This window comes from Nanorana parkeri, unplaced genomic scaffold (genome assembly GCF_000935625.1).
Source record: "Nanorana parkeri isolate BGI_ZX_2015 unplaced genomic scaffold, ASM93562v1 scaffold93, whole genome shotgun sequence".
Classification (NCBI taxonomy): Eukaryota; Metazoa; Chordata; class Amphibia; order Anura; family Dicroglossidae; genus Nanorana; species Nanorana parkeri.
In genome coordinates, this window is record NW_017306361.1 from 291291 (window position 1) to 310062 (window position 18772).

The following is an 18772-nucleotide window of genomic DNA, read 5'->3' on the forward strand; positions in this document are numbered from 1 at the left end:
GATTGTTCAGGAGCTAGGGGGATTTACTTAATGGTAAACTTGTTCTTTAAGCGATAGGTGACGGCAGATAACTTGGGGTGCTGATCTTACTCACGTCTGTGCTATCGTTCTGCTCCCATAATTACTTTCTTACTTTCCTTACAGCTTCACGGTAATACCTAAGAGCAATATGTATGTTACATTTAAAGTGTATACAAAGTCAAAACACCAGTTTTGAATAGACTAGAGCAGATTTAAAGCCACTGTCAGGTTTTTTTTTTGCTCCCGTGGGGAGATTTTACTTTATTTCTTGTTCTGAAGATGTAACAGGAAATGAAAGTTAATCTCCCTAAAGTGAACTGTATTCCCATCTTAAAGAGTGGTCATGTGTCCTAATTAGAGAATTTTCCCTCAACTTCTTGCTCTGGTGGCAACTCTAAAAAATTCCTGTCTCAGTGACGGTGGTCATCAGAACAAACAGAGGGGTGAGGAAACCTGGGGCTTGCCCTGGTCATTATTCCTTCTAATGCTAAATGCCTGACTATCATGCTGACCCTGAACACATGGATATGGATTTCAGACTTTTCTCCACTTTCCCGATCTACAATGCTGGTTTCAGGTGACTGCAAGTACTGAAGTCAGTTGAGAGGCATAACAGCCAGCCAAATAACATTACATTTTTGGAAGATGGATAGCATTCCCAGCTATAGCATTACCAGGTTCCCAATATTTCAGGAGATATAGCCACAGATGACCTTCTCCCAAGCCTTTAAAGGCTAAACTGATCCTAATGAATTACATCCAGTATAAGATAACACTTTTGGATTTTGCATGCAAACAGTTTGCCAGGAAAGAGTCTGAGTAATAAGTAACAACTGATTAGAAACATGTAAACCTGGCAGTATTTAAACACTGAATTCATAATTTTCCAGCCACCACAAATGAATAGAATTATTAGAATTATCACAGGGATCCTAGTGCGCTCCCAACATAATTATAAAGTATTCCTGGCAGAAATCAGAAGCGGCTCGAGCACAGCAGATCTGCCAGGTTTTAGACTTCCAGATCCTGTTATGGAACATACATATGTTTATGTGAAGTGAGAATCCCAAGGGTTCAACAACACATCATGTTCCAAGCAAATGCAAAATCAACATTTCCTAATCATTTTTTTAAAACTCAGAAGGCACATACAGCGTTATACAAGTAAATGGGGGTTTGTTGTTTGTATGTCAGCATTACAAATCAAAAATAATATCATTGCTATTTATTTCCCTTGTTGTATCACCTCTTTTTATGCCAGTTTTGTCAAAGTCAAGACAGGAGTTTTTCTTTAAGTTTTGGATAGATTTGGGTAAGGTTAGAACCTCTGTTCAAAATCTCTCAACATGGACAAAAAAAATAAAAAATTGCAGCAATTATAACATGTCCCCATCTTTTACACAAAAAAAGTAAAAGAAACAAACAAAAAAGTTACAAACATGTTAAAATAACAATTTGACCTGAAGAATACTTAAGAGCCAGTGCACACCTGGGCGATCTGTGACCTCGCGGCAATCGTGCTTGATACTGCGCGGATTGCCGTGTGGTCAGGGAGTCGCCCATCAACGACGATCACGCTGTGGGTGCCGTCATTTTCTAATGGCACCTCAATTGCACTGGGCGGATCGCGTGGGATGCCGCCCATGCATCCGAGCACGATCGCAGCTTAAACAGCCATGCATCGCAAAACAAAGGTACATGTACCTTTTTTCTGCGATTGCCGCACGGATGTACCCCATTGAAACCAATGGGGCCGCGCGGCAATCGATGTCTGCAATTATGCACGAGCGCGCGATTCCTGGGACACGCGTCCCGGATCGCTCAGGTCTGCACTGGGCCTAAAACCTCTAAATCATTAACTATTTTGTGAAAGCAGAGGCCCTGTAGAGTAAACAGATGGCAGTTGCAGCATTCGCTGGATATGCCCTACACGTCATGACAGCCAAGGTGTGTAAGCAAGCTTGTTTTTATTTTGTATAGCGGCCTACTGGCTTTCTGAAAACGTGAGCTTGGCGGCTATACATAATAAAAACAAGCTTGCTTACACACCTTGGCTGTCATGACGCGTAGGGCACATCCTTGGCAGTCAGAGGGTTAAGCATTACGGAGATAAGATAAAAAGGTGAAACCTCCCCAAAGGGAGTTATCTCTAAGCCTGATGAAGGGGACCCCGAAAGCGCTTGCCAATGAGATACAGCTATTGGCAATAAAATATTTTGCTTTTTCAACTTATGGTGTGCAGGTGACATTTTTCTATTGTTCATGTGTGGCGGTCGGTGCCATCCGCAGTCATTTCGAGGACCCATCTTCATCAAGTGGGAATCCCGGTAAGCAGTGCGGTATGGTTCCCGTTTACCTCCCCAAAGGAGACACAAACAGCAATAAAAACATGACAGAGGTTCTAACCTTTCTCACGCTGTCCAAAACTTAAGAAAAAAGCTTAAATATACTTAAATCAACAGCTTAGAAGGAGAAACTTGATGAAATATGGTGCAAGAAGATGCATTCATGAGCAACTAAAGGCACTATAATAGATGCTGGAAAAAGACAAAGGAAAAACATTGAATCAGACAATTATGCCTACACAATAAGTATTGTACATAGCAACCAACATATTGTTCTTTATTCAGTTAGAAGATTATTTCTGATAGGGGTTTCCGCACTTTGCGCATCACCTTTGCTTTTCATACTGTTTAAGCCTCAAGGTGCCTCTATATCAGGGGCAGGCAACCTCGGCACACCAGTTATGAAACTGTTATGAAACTACAAGTCCCATGAGACATTGCAAGATTGACAGTCACAAGCATGATTCTCAGAGGAAATTACTGGAGTTTTAAGGTTGCCTACCCCTGCTCTATATTATATGTTTCTCCCTTAACACCAACAAGAGCCATCAGAGTTCTTTGAACATAACTAAAGTCTGGAGCAGTTACTTACCAGTCTACTGGAAATTGGAAATGCGTGCCTTGTAAGATTTTCAAATATTTCCAACTTGCTCTGCTCTTCCAGTTTGTAGGCCAGCCGAAGGTTCCTCATATCCTTTGAAGAGATAAAATATAATCTTACAAGGAGAAGTATAATCTAGGGGTTAATCTAAACAAGCATTACAGAAGTGTAGCAATTCTAAAAGTAAAAGGAAGTTGAAAACATTCACTGCTTTCAGGTCTTCCTTTACAAACAATACAAGCTTCAATTTCAGAGGGGAAACACTCAGTCATGTGCTTCCTGGAAGATGAATGACACATTTATCTGAGAACAGCTTAGTTTGTACATCTCTGTTTAAAGCTCTTGCACAGACTTTCCATTTGGATTAGGGCTGCAACAACTAATCGACATAATCGATTATAATCGATTATTGAAAAAGTTGTCAACTTTTAAAGTGTTTTTCCTAGGAAGGGCTTTAAAATTGACAACTGGCCAGTGTGTTGAGACGATACAGAGGTGGCAACTGGTGCTTGGCCTATGACAGGGGGCTTAAGAACAATGTGTTTATTACGTTCTACACAGAAAAAAGCAATATACACTGAGCGGCCAGATTATTATGACCACCCTATCAGTACTTCGTTGGGCCACGAGATGACTTTGTTGGGCCGCCTCGTGACTCCATGAGATTTTGAAAGGGGATGCGAGGAATCTGACACTGCACTGTTGTCTTGTACCAGTCTTACCACTCTCCGTTCTGCCCTAACATTGACGGCCACAATTCGCACGTTCAGACCCAGATTTTCGGCTGACAGTCCAGTCTTTAAACACTTTAACAGCTGCTCTTGAACATTTAACGAATTCTGCTGTTTTGCTGATACTCGCTCCATGGCTTCGAGCGCCAACAATCATCCCACGTTCAAAGGCTGTTAAATTGCATTGTTCACCCATATCTTCAGAAAAAAAATCACTTCTACTGTCGTGGTAAACAACCTGCTTCCCTATTTATAATGGCCTGGCCCTCTAGCAACTTCAGCGCAAAATTATAGCTAATTAGCCTACAAACGTCAGGTGGTCATAATAATCTGGCCACTCAGTGTATGTATGCATGTATGAGTGCATGTATGTATGCATGTATGTATGCATGTATGTATGCATGCATGTATGTATGTACAATACATTTATACATACACCCACATATACACACACACACTATGCAGTTGTACTGAAAAGTTTGCATACCCTTGGAGAATTGGTGATATATGTAACATTTTTAAAGAAAACATGAGTGAGCAGGCAAAACACAATTTCTTTTATTTCTTATGGGATTCATATTCAACTGTAGATCATAACAGAAGAGCACAATCATAAAACAAAACATGGCAACAAATAAAAAACTGAAATGACCTCTGTTCAAAAGTCTGCATACCCCTAGTTCTTAATAGTGTGTGCTGCTACCTGTAGCATCAATGACAGCGTGCAGTCTTTTATAATAGTTGTCTATGAGGCCCCGAATTCTTGCGGGTGGTATAGCTACCCATTTGTCTTGGCAAAATGCCTCTAGGTCATGCAAAGTCTTTGGTCGTCTTGCATGAACCGCACGTTTGAGATCTTCCTAGAGTGGCTCGATGATAATAAGGTCAGGAGACTGTGATGGCTACTCCAGAACCTTCACCTTTTTCTGCTGTAACCACTGCTTGAGCCCTCTCCAAACATAGTGCTTGTGGTTGTGAGCATAAAGCTCTATTTTGGTCTTGTCACTCTAAATTACAGTTTGCCAGAAGCTGTGAGGCGTGTCAAGGTGTTGTTGGGCATATTGTAACCGGGCTTTTTGTGGCATTGGTGCAGTAAAGGCTTCTTTCTGGCAACTTGACCATGCAGCTCATTTTTTTTTTCAAGCATCGTTGTATTGTGCTCCTTGAAAAAACCACACCATCTTTTCCCCCGAGCAGCCTGTATTTCTCCTGAGGTTACCGGTGGGTTTTTCTTTGTATCACAAACAATTCTTCTGGCAGTCCTGGCTGCAATCTTGGTCTACCTGACTTTGGCTTGGTGTTAAGAGATCCCCGAATGTGGCCATGTTTCAGTTTTCTATACCGTGCCCTTTTGCTTATAAAGAATTACATTAAAAAAAAGAGAGATCCCCAAAATTTCCCACTTCTTAATAATTGATTGAACAGTACTGACTGGCATTTTTAAGGCTTTGGATATCTTTTTATATCCTTTTCCATCTTTATAAAGTTCCATTACCTTGTTATGCAGGCCTTTTGACAGTTCTTTTCTGCTCCCCATGGCTCAGAATCTAGCCTGCTCAGTGCATACACGTGAGAGCTAACAAACTCATCGACTATTTATACACAGACACTAATTACAATTTTAAAAGCCACAGATGTTGAAAATTAACCTTTAATTGCCATTTTAACCCATGTGTGTCACCTTGCGTGTCCGTAACAAGGCCAAACATTCCAGGGTATGTAAACTTTTGATCAGGGCCATTTCTGTTATTATGATTTCAAAAGGAGCCAAGCAACTATGTGATAATAAATGGCTTCATATGATCACGTTCCTTACATAAAAGACAGTTTTTTTCCATGATCAGTCATATTTTCAATATTAATGCCAAAAAAAAAAATCACGATTTCTGCCAGGGTACACTTTTGTGAGAGTTTCTCTCTCTCTCTCATTCCAGCCATGGTTCTGTGTCTTTAGTTTCACCTCTAAAAACTAGTTCTGTCTACTGCCTTATGTCAGATTGTTTCAGCTCATAGCAACGCGTTGTGACGTAAAACAACATGAGATGTTGAACCCCAAAAAAAAACACTTGCACCATTAATTAAAACCCAGTAGGATAAAAAGGTAAGCATTTATAGTGTCATAAACAATGTAACATTGCAGAACAATTCTAAGATGCAAAAAAATGCAAATGTAGCTACCTTGCATACAATTTCTATACCACAAGAATTGTTTCCTTGACTCTGAACTCCGATTTTCTCCACCCTGCTTATTGCACCAAGGGGGACATCCAGAATGAAAGGTGGATCCTGGAAGATAAGGAAAATAGGTTGGTTGTGTCACTTAAATATCATTACTATAAATAAATGGATTCAAGACCGGTATTTCGGTATCAAGTACGAGTACCGTATTTTGCTTTCGGTACTTGCCAATACAGAGTACCGATACCGATGCTTCCACTGGCAAGGAGCCAGCTTCCCGGGCAATCAGGAAGCCATTAGGCGGGTAATGACAAGCCGCCCTGCTTCCCGATTGGCTGAAAAGCTGGCTCCATGCTGATTGGCTGTAAAACTGGCTTCCCAACCAATCAGCATCGAGCCGGCTTTTCGGCTGACTCGATGCTGATTGGCCAGGAAGCCGGCTTGATTGTGATTGGTAGGGAAACTGGCTTCTCAGCCAATCAGGAAGCCGGGCGGCGAGTAATGAGCCGCCTCCCTGATTGGCTGAAAAGCAGGCTCCCCAGCTAATCAGCATCAAGCTAACTGTTTGGCTGGCTCGATGCTGATTGGCTGGGAACCGGCTTCCCGGCCAATCAGGAGGCGGGTCATTACTCACCGCCTGGTTTCCTGATTGCCCAGGAAGCTTGCTCCATGTTCCCATATGGCACTGCTGGTCAGAAGAAAATCTTCCTCTGACCAGAAGTAATGGTATCGGAGCATAAATACTCGGTATCGGCACATCCCTACTATATACTGTATATTGTAATCTGAAATGCTGCATTTCATAACTTACCCTTTCAATGTTTTTGAAGTACATTTTGAAGTCCGTCACAGTTAATGTTCCACTGACCGCACCCCAGAATGGGCAAATGTACATAACATCTTTAGCTGTAGAAATATAAATATTTATTTAAAAAGAAAGTTCTTTATATCAAATGTCTTTCTATAAATAAAGAAGATGCGTGTCATGAATTCCTTCATGTGAACTAAAATTGTCTGAGACTACCCAAGGAATTTAGTGTGCCGCCCTTCATTGGACACTGAAGAGTGTTCCTTTCAGTCAGATTGTGTCCGGTATACTAGCGGCAAAAGAAAAGGATTGACCAAGTCCAGTCAATGTGCCGCACAACTAATGAACAAATATGGCTGCCCTGTGTATGTGTAGGAAAATGACATGTCCTTATTGAAGGTGTTCCTTAATCAGTTTGAAGAATGTTTCAATATTTTATAAAAAATACTTCCCAAAACTAGTTATGTTTAGAGCATCTTTCAACAGAACCAACTGGCCGGAATTTACAACTTCCCACTTACAAATTTCTTTTAAATATTAGTAGTTCTTCTAACTCCTCAGCCATCTTTTTCCTGCTACACACATGAAAGTGGCTCATGCCATTCTCAGCTGAGTCTTACTTGTATGTTTAAACATTTCTCCTAAATGACTGCTTTTCTCTCCTTCAGTCAGTGCCTAAATAATACAGGCGATGTTCAGTGGGGGAGTAGAAAAGAGGTTGGATTAGATCTTAAAAAACTAATAGGAGGATGCTGTATGCTCTCTAGCCATCTCTAGACAGCAGTGGTGAAAACTCTTTAAAAAAAAATCATCACATCCTTTCACTTTCTCCATTGCGCCTTTACCCATTGGTTGGATTTATTTTTTGATATAGGCTGACCTCCTCAGAAAAGAAAGGGCGGTCAAAGTATCTACACAGACTGAACACAAATGGAAACTTTATTTTTAAATAGTTTTCACTGCTGCTCTCTAGGGTTTTTCCTGAAGTGCTATGACATAAGAGTGTAAGCAATAGAACTTAAACTCGCCCCCACTGTACAGGCACTGTTAGATGGGATAGCAAGAGAACCAACATGGGTTATTTTAGGATATAGTCCAGACTTTCCACTACTCTCCTCTTGAACAGAACTTTTGTCAAATTGATCACACGCACTAAAGGGCAGAAAAACAATAAAAATGGTTAAAAATAGAAATAATGAAAAATTCACAGCTGAAGCCATTCGACCAGGTGTAAATAGGTATTTTTGGCCAAAAAGGTAAAATAAATTTCCATAACTCACATAAAAATGATTAATAAACAACATTTTCAAAGTCATTTTCAACTGCCTGCACATGCCTGGCACTCCATAAGTGTATAATTTTTTTACTGCAACAAACATTTTCTCTTGGATACATGTTAGCCTGTGAAAAAGTTACGTAATAAATTAACAGGAATTAAAGTACACACACGACAGAAAAAAAAAATATAGAAGACAACATATCGAGATGTTTGCACAAACCTCTGTTTCAAGGGGTTCAAAGAAACCTTGAGCCGAATTAGCAAATCTATTACCTACTACCTATTAGCTTAGAAGGCGATGCTCTGTGAAAATGGTTAAAAAAGGCACAGAGCATTACATGGAGGGATGGGGGTTGCATGACAGAGCTCTTATCTTGTAGGCTACCATTGGCAAATCGAGATTCCTGATTTTACGGGACCCGAGCTACTATGGGACATAAACCTTTGAATAATTGTTTTCATTCTGTGACCTTTACTAGTCCTTTAAAGACTACTTCCAAAAGTAGATTATATTGCTATTGTCGTACAATATCAAATTTGCCAAAAAGTGGCTTTAAGCTGATCAACCAAATATGTGAGATAGACATCGAATTTAAAGAATTTGGTCTTTTACTTACCAATTGCCTTGATTGACTCTCCAGGAAATAATGGTGCTTCCTCCATCTGAGCCTGCTTATTCCCATCTCTTAAAGCCTGACAAAAGTAAGCAATACATAGCGTTATCCACTACCTGTAAACAGCCAGCAGCCTTCTGAGTCTTCTCTTGAGCTCCAGAGCCTTCTGCAGGCTGTGCATGCTTACTAATGAACATGGAACCTGTATTAAACAGCAGCACAGTGGAATTCAGGCTGGATCACCTCCTGCTACAATCATTAGCTCATAAATAATAGATTCATCTTGCAGAATGGGGTTTTGATAAATTACTTGCACATTCTACAGCCAAGTGTCCATAGTAGACATTGATTTTAGTGGTTCTGAACAAAATTGCTTTTCAGCACCGCTTGAGAAAATCAGACTATTCTATAGAATAGTAATACTTAAATATCAATAAACATGTTAGATAATTAACACTTACCCCGGGAGGTTAGGCACAGAAAACTGAATGACGGCTTTTACACACCGCAGGAGACAAGACGTATGTACAAGTAAAAAGCAACAATATTGCTTAGCTCTGTAGCTTGAATAAAGCCCAAGCAAAATAAGGCAGCACCGACAGTAACAGTAGCACATACATTTATTAAAGTGAGATTTAGAGCAATGTTGTTAGTCCTTTCCTATTCAACAGCAAAAGGGTGTAAGCGCAGCTGACAGTGGCACTGACAGGTTGGAGTTTTTAGTGGTTTTGCTTTGGAATAAAAATTGCATACCAGCAAATACAAATATTCACTGGGTATCTTGTATCGGTGGTGCCATTATTACCACCAATATAAAGTTTTGGCCCAAGACATTTTGGGGTACAAGGAACCTCAGCTATTCTAAAGCTTGACATAAACTGTCCAGCCATGTCTATTGCTATCAAACAGGTAAGTATTGGCAATAGAATGTGTGACGGTTAGGTTGAGTGTTAGAGATTATGTTCAAATCAGTTTTGAAGTTATGATTGTTGCAAAGCTGACATATATGTACTACAAATCACCCCATATGGGCATCCAGCTACAGTACTGTGCAAATGTTTAGGCAGGTGTGAAAAAATGCTGTAAAGTAAGAATGCTTTCAGAAATTAAAGTGTAAATAGTTATTTTTTTTATCAATTAACAAAATGGAACGTAAATGAACAGAAGAGAAATTCAAATCAAATAAATATTTGGTGTGACCACCCTTTGCCTTCAAAACAGCACCAATTCTTCTTGGTACACTTGCACTTGAAGGAACTCGGCAGGTAGGTTGCTCCTAACATCTTGGAGAACTAACCACCGATCTTCTGTTGATGTACGTTGACTCCAATCCTTCCGTCTCTTCAGTTAATCCCAGACGCAATGATGTTGAGATCAGGGCTCTGTGGTGGCCAAACCATCACTTCCAGGACTCCTTGTTCTTCTTTATGCTGAATATAGTGCTGTATGTTTGGGGTCGTCCTGCTGCAGAATAAATTTGGGGCCAATCACATGCATCCCTTATGGTATGGCATGATGGATAAGCATCTGCTTGGATTTCTCAGCATTGAGTACACCAATGATCCTGACCAAATCTACTGTATTTCCAGAAATGCAGCCCCAGACTTGCAAGGAACCTCCACCATGCTTCACTGTTGCTGCAGACACTCATTATTGTACTGCTCTCCAGCCCTTCAGCGAACAAACTGCCTCCCGCTACAGCCAAATATTTCAGATTTTTACTCATCAGTCCAGAGCATTGCATTTCTGCCAATGGAGTTGATTTGGTCAGGATCACTGGTGTCCTCAATGCTGAGAAATACAAGCAGATACTTATCCATCATGTCATACCATCAGGGAGGTGTCCGATTGGCCCCAAACATACAGCCAATGTCATTAAGAACTATCTTCAGCGTAAAGAAGAACAAGGTGTCCTGCAAGTGATGGTTTGGCCACCACAGAGCCCTGATCTCAACATCATCGAGTCTGTCTCGGATTAGATGAAGAGACAGAAGATCTGAGGCATCCTACACCCACAGAAGATCTGTGATCCAAGATGTTTGGAACAACCTACCTGCCGATTTCTTTCATAAACGGTGTGCAAGTGTACCTAAAAGAATTGATGCTGTTTTATAGGCAAAGGGTGGTCACACCAAATATTTATTTGATTTGGATTTCTCTACTGTTCATTGATAAAAATAAACTAACAACACTTATTTCGGAAAGCATTCTTACCTGCAGCATTTTTTCACATCTGCCTAAAACTTTTGCACAGTACTGTAAACCTGTAGAGTTTTTGTTGCCACTGAAGCTCCATGCATTGGAAAGATTTTTACAGATGCTCATGCACAAAACTGTGCTAATTTTCAGATACCAACTTGTAGCATACAGTTATATATAAGCCTGCATTACAGCAATCAGGAGGGCTAAGGCACAACTCAGTATGAAAAAACTGTATTTGAAAAACTAAAACTAAGCTAAAACAGGAATAATAGTAATATTGGTATTTTAAAAAGATTGTCCTCTGAACGATGAGTTCTAATTAAAACCAAAATAAACATGAAATGTATTTAAAATAAGCCATGCATACTTCTTATTTCTGCCTTAATGAGTATCTGTCACAAAGAAAAAGACCAATGTGAGCAGGCTCAGATCAGAAAATAAAACCATTTTTATATCTTGCAGTATGAATACTAGTTCCAAAGAAGTAAAACTAACCCTATTCAATTTCTCCAAGTATCAGCACTTCTCGAAAACTAAAAAGTTAAGCTGGCCATATACTGTGCGAATTTTGATGAACCAGCTGAGATTCGCACAGCGGGTGGCCTTGTTGGCACCCTTCCGTCTGGCATCCTTCAATCAGAAAACTGAAGGAGCCGGTACATTTTCAGATGAACAGTGACAGCAACCAATTGGTCCCATTCAAGTCAAAGGATACTACGCACCAGCGCCTATAATATCTTTCCCTTGAGTGCAGTTTATTCAAAATCCTGCATTAAAGAGCTGGTCGGAGGGGACTGATGAACTTGCATGCCAAAATCTGGATTACAAATTTTACTGTCCAAGCAGATGGCACACAAAGAAAATTATGGCTAAGTGGCTGATCTTAAACATAAAGCAGAGTTCTACATGGATATCTCTTAAAATGAGTCTGCCCTCCTCTATGACAGAATGCTGCCAGAAGGCAAGAACCATAAGGTGTTGGCCATCACCTCTTTTGTCTAGGAAAGCCTCCCATTCCCTGCCTGAGATTACTTTCACGATAAAACCCTAAGATTTAACCTACCTACCCTTTACAAAACAGCTGCACTCCTCTGCACATCTCAGCAAATCTAGTATCATAATGTAAAATTAATGGCATGCATTGGGTAGCAGCCAAATGGACTATTTGAGGTATACACAGACAGACATACAGAGCTAAAGATTCTAATGGGAGCTCAAAACTGTTGGGTATGGTAAGTCTGGTTCCCACGTGATATTTCTAACCTTCCTAAACAGAACACGCTCAATGGATTATGACCGAGATATTCACAATGAAAATATAGTTACATGTCTACAAAACTTGACACCTTTTAACATATAATTTTTATTGAGCATTGAAAAAACTTAACAGGTTTATGATCTGATCTTTTTTGTCCCGTTATTACTTTAGGGCTGGTTCACACCAGCTCCGGTACAATTCGCTGCTGGAACGCATTCCGGCCACCTTCCTACGTTCAGGGGCGGGACGGGGCATTGAAGTCAATGGCACCACAGCCACGCCCCCCGCTGGCAGTGTGATCGCCCACCAGAATGCATGGCACATCAATGCCTGCGTTCCGGTCCAGTGTGACCTGGAAAAATGCTGCATGCACTATTTTTTCTGATTGCAATGGACTTGAACACATGCATTGATGTGCCAAGCATTCTGGTGTGGGCAATCCCACTGTGGGCAGGGGGCGTGGCGCCATTGACTTTAATGCACCGCCAGTCCCCCTCCTGCCCCTGAACGCCGGGAGCCGGCTGGGATGCGATACAGTGCATTCCAGCATCGAATCGTGCTGGAACGCACTGTATATGGTGTGAAGAAGCCCTTAAAAAAATCATCATTTAATACAGGATGCTTCCAGGATACTGCGTTTGGAGAATTCTGTACTTCAAATAAGTCATGCCTGAAGCTGTCAGAGTCTTGCAATGTCTGAAGGTCCCCACACACCTTGTGATAATCGCGAGAAATCCCACAATCGTATGATTATCGTAAGGTGTGTGGAAGCCATGCGGCCGGTGTGCGCAAACGCACACTGCCCGTTCGGCATTGCGGTCATAGGAAGCCCGCCCCTCAGGGGGCGCGGCTTGTGATCATCGCAAGTACGATCTGCCTCCCCAAGATAGGCAGATCGTACGTTTTTTTAAAGTACCTTACAACCATCGCAAGACAAAAGTCTTGCGATGGTTATAAGGTGTGTGCCCAGCCTTATAGAACTTGTAGATCCACATCAGCTGGAGGGCAGAAGTTTGGATATTCCTGATCTTTCACCCTTTGTTAGGACAGACAGTGTTCAAATCTAGTTTAACAATGGTTAGTGAGATTTACCAGCAAGTACAGACAGGGTTAACTCCCCAGCCCCCTTGCTAAGCAGAGGAAAATTCAGTTTTGACTTTTTTAGAAAAAAAACAAAAAGGTAAAAAGTAAGCAGCAGTTTTTAAATATAGTCATGAAATGTGAATGGGAACATGTAACAAATATAAAAGTAAATGCTATCCCAATATGGCTGCTAAAGTGTAAATACACTTTAAGTAACAGTGTTAATGTCTGTGGCCTCATTTACAATGGCAATGACATGCATTTATATGCATTTATTGGACATCTCTAAAGGCCTAAAATGCATGTAAAGATTTTAATAGTTATAATTCCCACTTTGCGTTTTTTTCCCACTGCGCATTCTGTTTAATTGTGTTTAGAAAAAATAAAGTTCCGTGCATCCAGGGACAGATTACATTTTTTAACATGTAAATTAATGTTAACTCATGTAAATGTAAGTATAATTATACGCAGATCATTTCTCCTGCATTAAATAAACCAAACACATGAGGCTAGTGTGAATGTAACCTATCGCTGCTCATTTTAGCACTATACACTTTGCCATTTTTAAAGCTCTGTAAATACAAACAACTCAAAAATATGTTCCGATATCCAGTTGCTTCGAGTGGGAAAAGCTGAATGCTGAAATCAATAGCACACACATCAATTGGCTCTGCACAAGTTGAAAAAACAGGGAGAAGCCCGAGCAGACGTATCATACTGGGAAAAGGCTGTTGGCAGACGTAGTTTTTATTTTATATATAGAAGAGTATAAATAATAAAGCACTGCGAGTTAAACACACTGAGTCATAAATCAAGCTGCTATAACCAATGGCCTTTTTCATCAGTCTTCTAGAAAGTTTACCAAGTTGATCCAGAAGAAACAGACAGCAATAAAGGGCAAGAATAAACTACATATAAAATGACTGATGTGATCAAGCAAGCTCGTCATAGCAAACAAGGAAACTGCTCAGCACACAATTAGGAAAATATTACAGATGTTTTTACCATGTACCTGTCTTATCCCTAAAAAGGTCAGCCATTGTGTGGGCTGATTGGTATCCAGCTTACCAATGCAACAGGAAATAATTACATAATATGTCACTGATGTCACTGACAAAGTCAGAATAGGCAGCCTCAAACATTGGCTCGACTGTTTACATGTCTGCTGCCACCGACTGCAGCAAGCAGGATCGGCACATTCATAAAATGGAAGTGGGCCACCCAGAGCATGGACTCTACAAAAGCACCTTTGCTGGAAAAGACAGTGGGGACACCAAATGGATCTACTGATAACTTCAGATGCCTCCAAGGATTTCATCTCTTATTCATTTGACTGACGGCTCCCACTGCCGATTCAGTCCTGAAAATTTCAGTTGTCTGGCTGTCTTGTAGACCATCAGGCTGCAATGTTTTCTGAACTGGAATAAGTATATAGATGAAGCATTCTGACTTCACTGGCTGCAGGACTGCACTGAGTCATCAAGTATTGAATGCAGAGCTGGACAACAAGCATTGCGAGAAGGTGGTCAACTATGGTGTCCTTCAAATTTCTCTCTTGACTGATGACTTTTGATAAAGCAGCCTAGTCTTTTACAACACTTAAAAAGAACTATTGGGGTAAGTGTTTTCCCCATAGTTCTCTTAAGGGTCACAGGAGGACATATACTAACGCCTCCCGTGACCCAAAGCTCAGTATATATCGAGCTATTGCCCGCGATATACTGAGAGCTGCAGCCAGGACGGATCCCAATAATACTGTCGAGATCCACCCAGCTGCATGAATGACAGGGGGCTGTGCCTATCTAGAGGCAGAGCTAGTGGTGCCCTCCCATGTCACACGTCGGCTCGAACTATGAGGATGAGTGATTTTCACTCACCTCATAGTTCTCCTTTAACCATATCTAGGGTACGTGCAAATTCTTTACAGGTTGATGTGTTAACTTTGTAGCATATTTGCTACACAACATAACTGCATTAGCAGAAGGCTTACCGGTTTTCTTCATGGGGTCAAAATAATGTGAGCAGTGACCTACACTTTAACTGGAACCAGAGTGTGTTTCCATCTATGTTTAGGATTATACAGGTCTGTACACAGTACACAATCCCAACAACAAATTTAAAAAAAAAAGCAAAACACATGGGTCTATTCATAAATGTTTTCTCCCAAGATTCACACATTATTCAAGGGAGTCAGAATAGATAAATGTGTGAATCTTCAGTAAAAGTTGTGAAAATATTTATAAATAGACCTTAAAGAGCTTACAATCTAATGTCCTTATTGAAGACAAACCAACACCAGGATAAATTTTGCAGGACCTGTAAGTAAGTATTCTTATACACTGAGGGAAAGGAGCTGGAGAAAGAACATCCTGTCTTGGTAATTGTCCCATAGTGTAAATACATACATACATACTCTTGAGCTTTTAAAGGACACATATTATGATAAAATCTGTGTTACACTCATATATAGGTTTTAAAAGTTGATAGTTACCTGGCGATCATACTCATCCTACTGCTTCACTAGTTAGTGGGTCCCTAACGCTAAAGAAATGCCATTCAGAGATTCCACTGGCTGCAGAGATTCCTGTCAGCAATAGCCATTGCGTCATTTTTAAAAAAGGTAAAAGTCTGAAATGTACATTCTGGTAAATCATGTACATCCTTCACATAACCCAACATTCAGACTGAAGCCATTATTTCCACTGATGGCGATGATGATGTGTGAACGTACATAATATGGAGAGGTATATGGGTAACATGGGTCTAAAGCTACAAGCATGCACTAACAGATATAAAATAGAGGGGTAGAACTTGCCACCTGCTCGGACTCCGTTTCTGAATGATAGCCATTGCGGTCTTCCTGAGTCTCCTGTGTGCATGAGGCAGCGATGGGCAGGACGGAGGCAATAAGAGAGAAATAATCATGCAGACAACAGGTAAGAGGACAGGTTGCACAGATTAAAAAAAAAAAAAAGAAGACATTTAAGACCTTCAAATTCTCAGCATCTCAACAAGTTTAGCTCTGTATACAGCAATGCATGCAATGGGCAGAACAGAGGGAAAACATGCCACAAATTGGTTACCATAAAACCATGGAAATTACCACGTCCTGAGCTGATATCAGGTGGTTTTATTGTTTCTGTTCATTCCTAGGTGGTTATAACAATGGCAGATTCCTCAGTTATTTCAATTATAGGGAAGACATCAAGGGAGTAGACCACCTTCTATATACCCTTTAATGGAAATTCTAGAGGAGATATCGGCATTCCCAAGAGATACAAAAAGCCAGCATGTGTTTCAGCTTGTCAGCAATCAAGGTGAATATAATTTTAGCTGAGCTGACATTTAATTCAGAAAATACATTAACCCACACCTGGACAACTAAGAGTCAGCTTTAAAAACTTAGAAACCAGGACTATGCAACCTGCATATGAGGTGTTATGTCCAAAACTTTTTTTAAATATTGGATGGATTAGGGAGACAACTGGATGTGAGAGAAAATATCTTTCCAACCAAAGCCCTGGCATTTCATGTGTGTATGCAATTACTCACTTGTTTTCATCCCCAGAAAGCAGATATGGCAGCTCAGTGAGTGGCTGTATGGCACTCATGAAGACCAACCTAATCCTTGCCTCAATGCAGGGCCGATAACAGATATGCAGTCCCTGTTGCTGAAGGAGCAAAAAATGGCAGATAACAAAGCTCTTAGTTTCCTTGTAATCCAGACAGAGAGGATGGTCCTATTATAGCCTTCAAAGCCTGATACGTAACAGGGAGAATGCAAATAAGTAATAAAATACCCATAATTCCCTGAGAGGTAAGGGGTAGGAATCAGAGCATTACAAGTGTCTGGGTTCTAGAGCTGCAGCTAACGATTATTTTCAAAATCGATTAGTTAGCCGATTATTAAGTTCGATTAATCGGTTAATTGAATTAAAAAATAAAATAAATTTAAAAAATTGCTCCAGTGATGGGACTACTAGTTTATATTGAGATTGTAGTCCATCACAAGCTTGGAGCGGTGGAAGTAAAAATGTGTAGTGTGCAATATAGTGAAATGAAAAGTGTAAAATTATACAGCACAATGCGGAATACCACCGGCTATAGAGGACTACAAAACCCAGCAATAGTACATTATACAGCGCAATGCAGAATACCACAAATCCCAGCAATTGTACATTATAGCTGGCGGTATTCTGCATTGCGCTGTATAATGTACTATTGCTGGGTTTTGTAGTCCTCTATAGCTGGTGGTATTCCGCATTGTGCTGTATAATGTACTATTGCTGGGATTTGTTGTAGTCCTCTATAGCCAGTGGTATTCGGCATTGCACCACTGTATAATGTATTATTGCTGGGAATGTACCGATCGTGGATTTGGGCAGCGGTGAGCGTGAGGTGGGGAGGAGGTGCGGCGTGTGGATGCGGGCAGGCGCATCTGGCAGCGGCGAGCGTGAGGTGGGGGGGAGGTGTGGCACGCAGCGTGTGTGGAGCCGTGAACAGGGCCGACCAATCGAAATCCGATTAATCGATGATTGAAAAAGTTGACAACTTTTTCAATCATCGATTATAATCGATAATGTCGATTAGTTGTTGCAGCCCTACTGGGTTCTTTAGAACATGAAGCATGTAATAGAAGAGTGAAATATAATAAAAACTTTTGGGACTCGCAGTGAACAAGAAGGAAAGATCAGCTGCCTGGCATGCAAAACGAACCCATGGTATATGACTGCTAAGAGCAGAAACAATTTGTTTCCTATGCAGCAAGCCTAAGCTCTTCTTGGTGGATTACAAGGTGTTTACAGGCCAAAATCAAAAAAATAAATTAACCCAAGGTGGCCTCTGTGGAATACAATGGACAGGTAAAGCTTGCCACCTATAGTCAGAGCAATAGAAGTTACCAACAGTATTGTACTGAGAGAGCCCGACTAAACAAACATTATATATCAAAAAGGTAAATCCTCACTATCCAGTTCCTTCTCAATTTAAAAATGTGGTTAATTTAAAAGATGAAAATCTCTGTGGCCACCTTACACTTGCAAAACCTAAAGATTTAACTGGAACAGCACCCAATTTTCTCTAATACCAATGAACAGTCCATTAAAATAACAAAACCAGTTTTTGCTGCAACATTCACCCTCATTCCAGAGATTTTCCAAGAAGTATTTGTTTGCTGCTATACATCCTCAGTCAGATGGCCAGCATCATTCCACCCACTTCCTCTGAACACAGATCATTCTGGACCCATCCCAGCCTGTTGCTGAACAGTGACATAGAAGCTGCACAGTGATGAGCTCATCCCATTCACACTGATTTCCCCTCCTATCAGCATGCTTCTTGTCAGCACATGAATAGATTGGGTCCTTGTGCTGCATCTTCCTCTTGCACTACAACCCTGCTGTACCAGGAATGCAAGAGACCAGGTGAAATTCAGGTACTTACACTGCTTGCATTTAAAAATACAGTTGATGTATAAATGATTATAGATCTGCATTAGAGTCTTTAAATCTGCCTAAAGTACAGTCCTAAGTGGGGCCAGGACTTTCCCAGCACTTAGATCCCCACTCATCTCCATTCACATGGACACAGAGTTGGGTGTCAGATGTGTGCGAAATTGTTCTGCTTTCTTTCTCTGAGCCACATATATATATA

General features: G+C 40.7%; 1 protein-coding gene across 11 annotated transcripts in view; it reads right to left on the minus strand.

Annotated features, from left to right (window-relative positions):
• MTMR1 (myotubularin related protein 1) overlaps positions 1-18772 on the minus strand; it is a 59249-nt gene that overhangs the window by 20711 nt on the left and 19766 nt on the right. For 4 of the 11 annotated variants that reach the window (XM_018552607.1, XM_018552603.1, XM_018552604.1 and 1 more), the window contains 5 exons: positions 15936-15989; positions 8581-8656; positions 6688-6782; positions 5877-5984; positions 2959-3060 (listed from right to left, as the gene is read on the minus strand). In XM_018552607.1, coding sequence (XP_018408109.1) covers positions 2959-3060; positions 5877-5984; positions 6688-6782; positions 8581-8656; positions 15936-15989 — 435 coding nt within the window. The remainder of the gene's footprint in view (positions 1-2958; positions 3061-5876; positions 5985-6687; positions 6783-8580; positions 8657-15935; positions 15990-18772) is intronic. The other 7 variants (XM_018552611.1, XM_018552609.1, XM_018552610.1 and 4 more) reach the window with 2 other exon arrangements.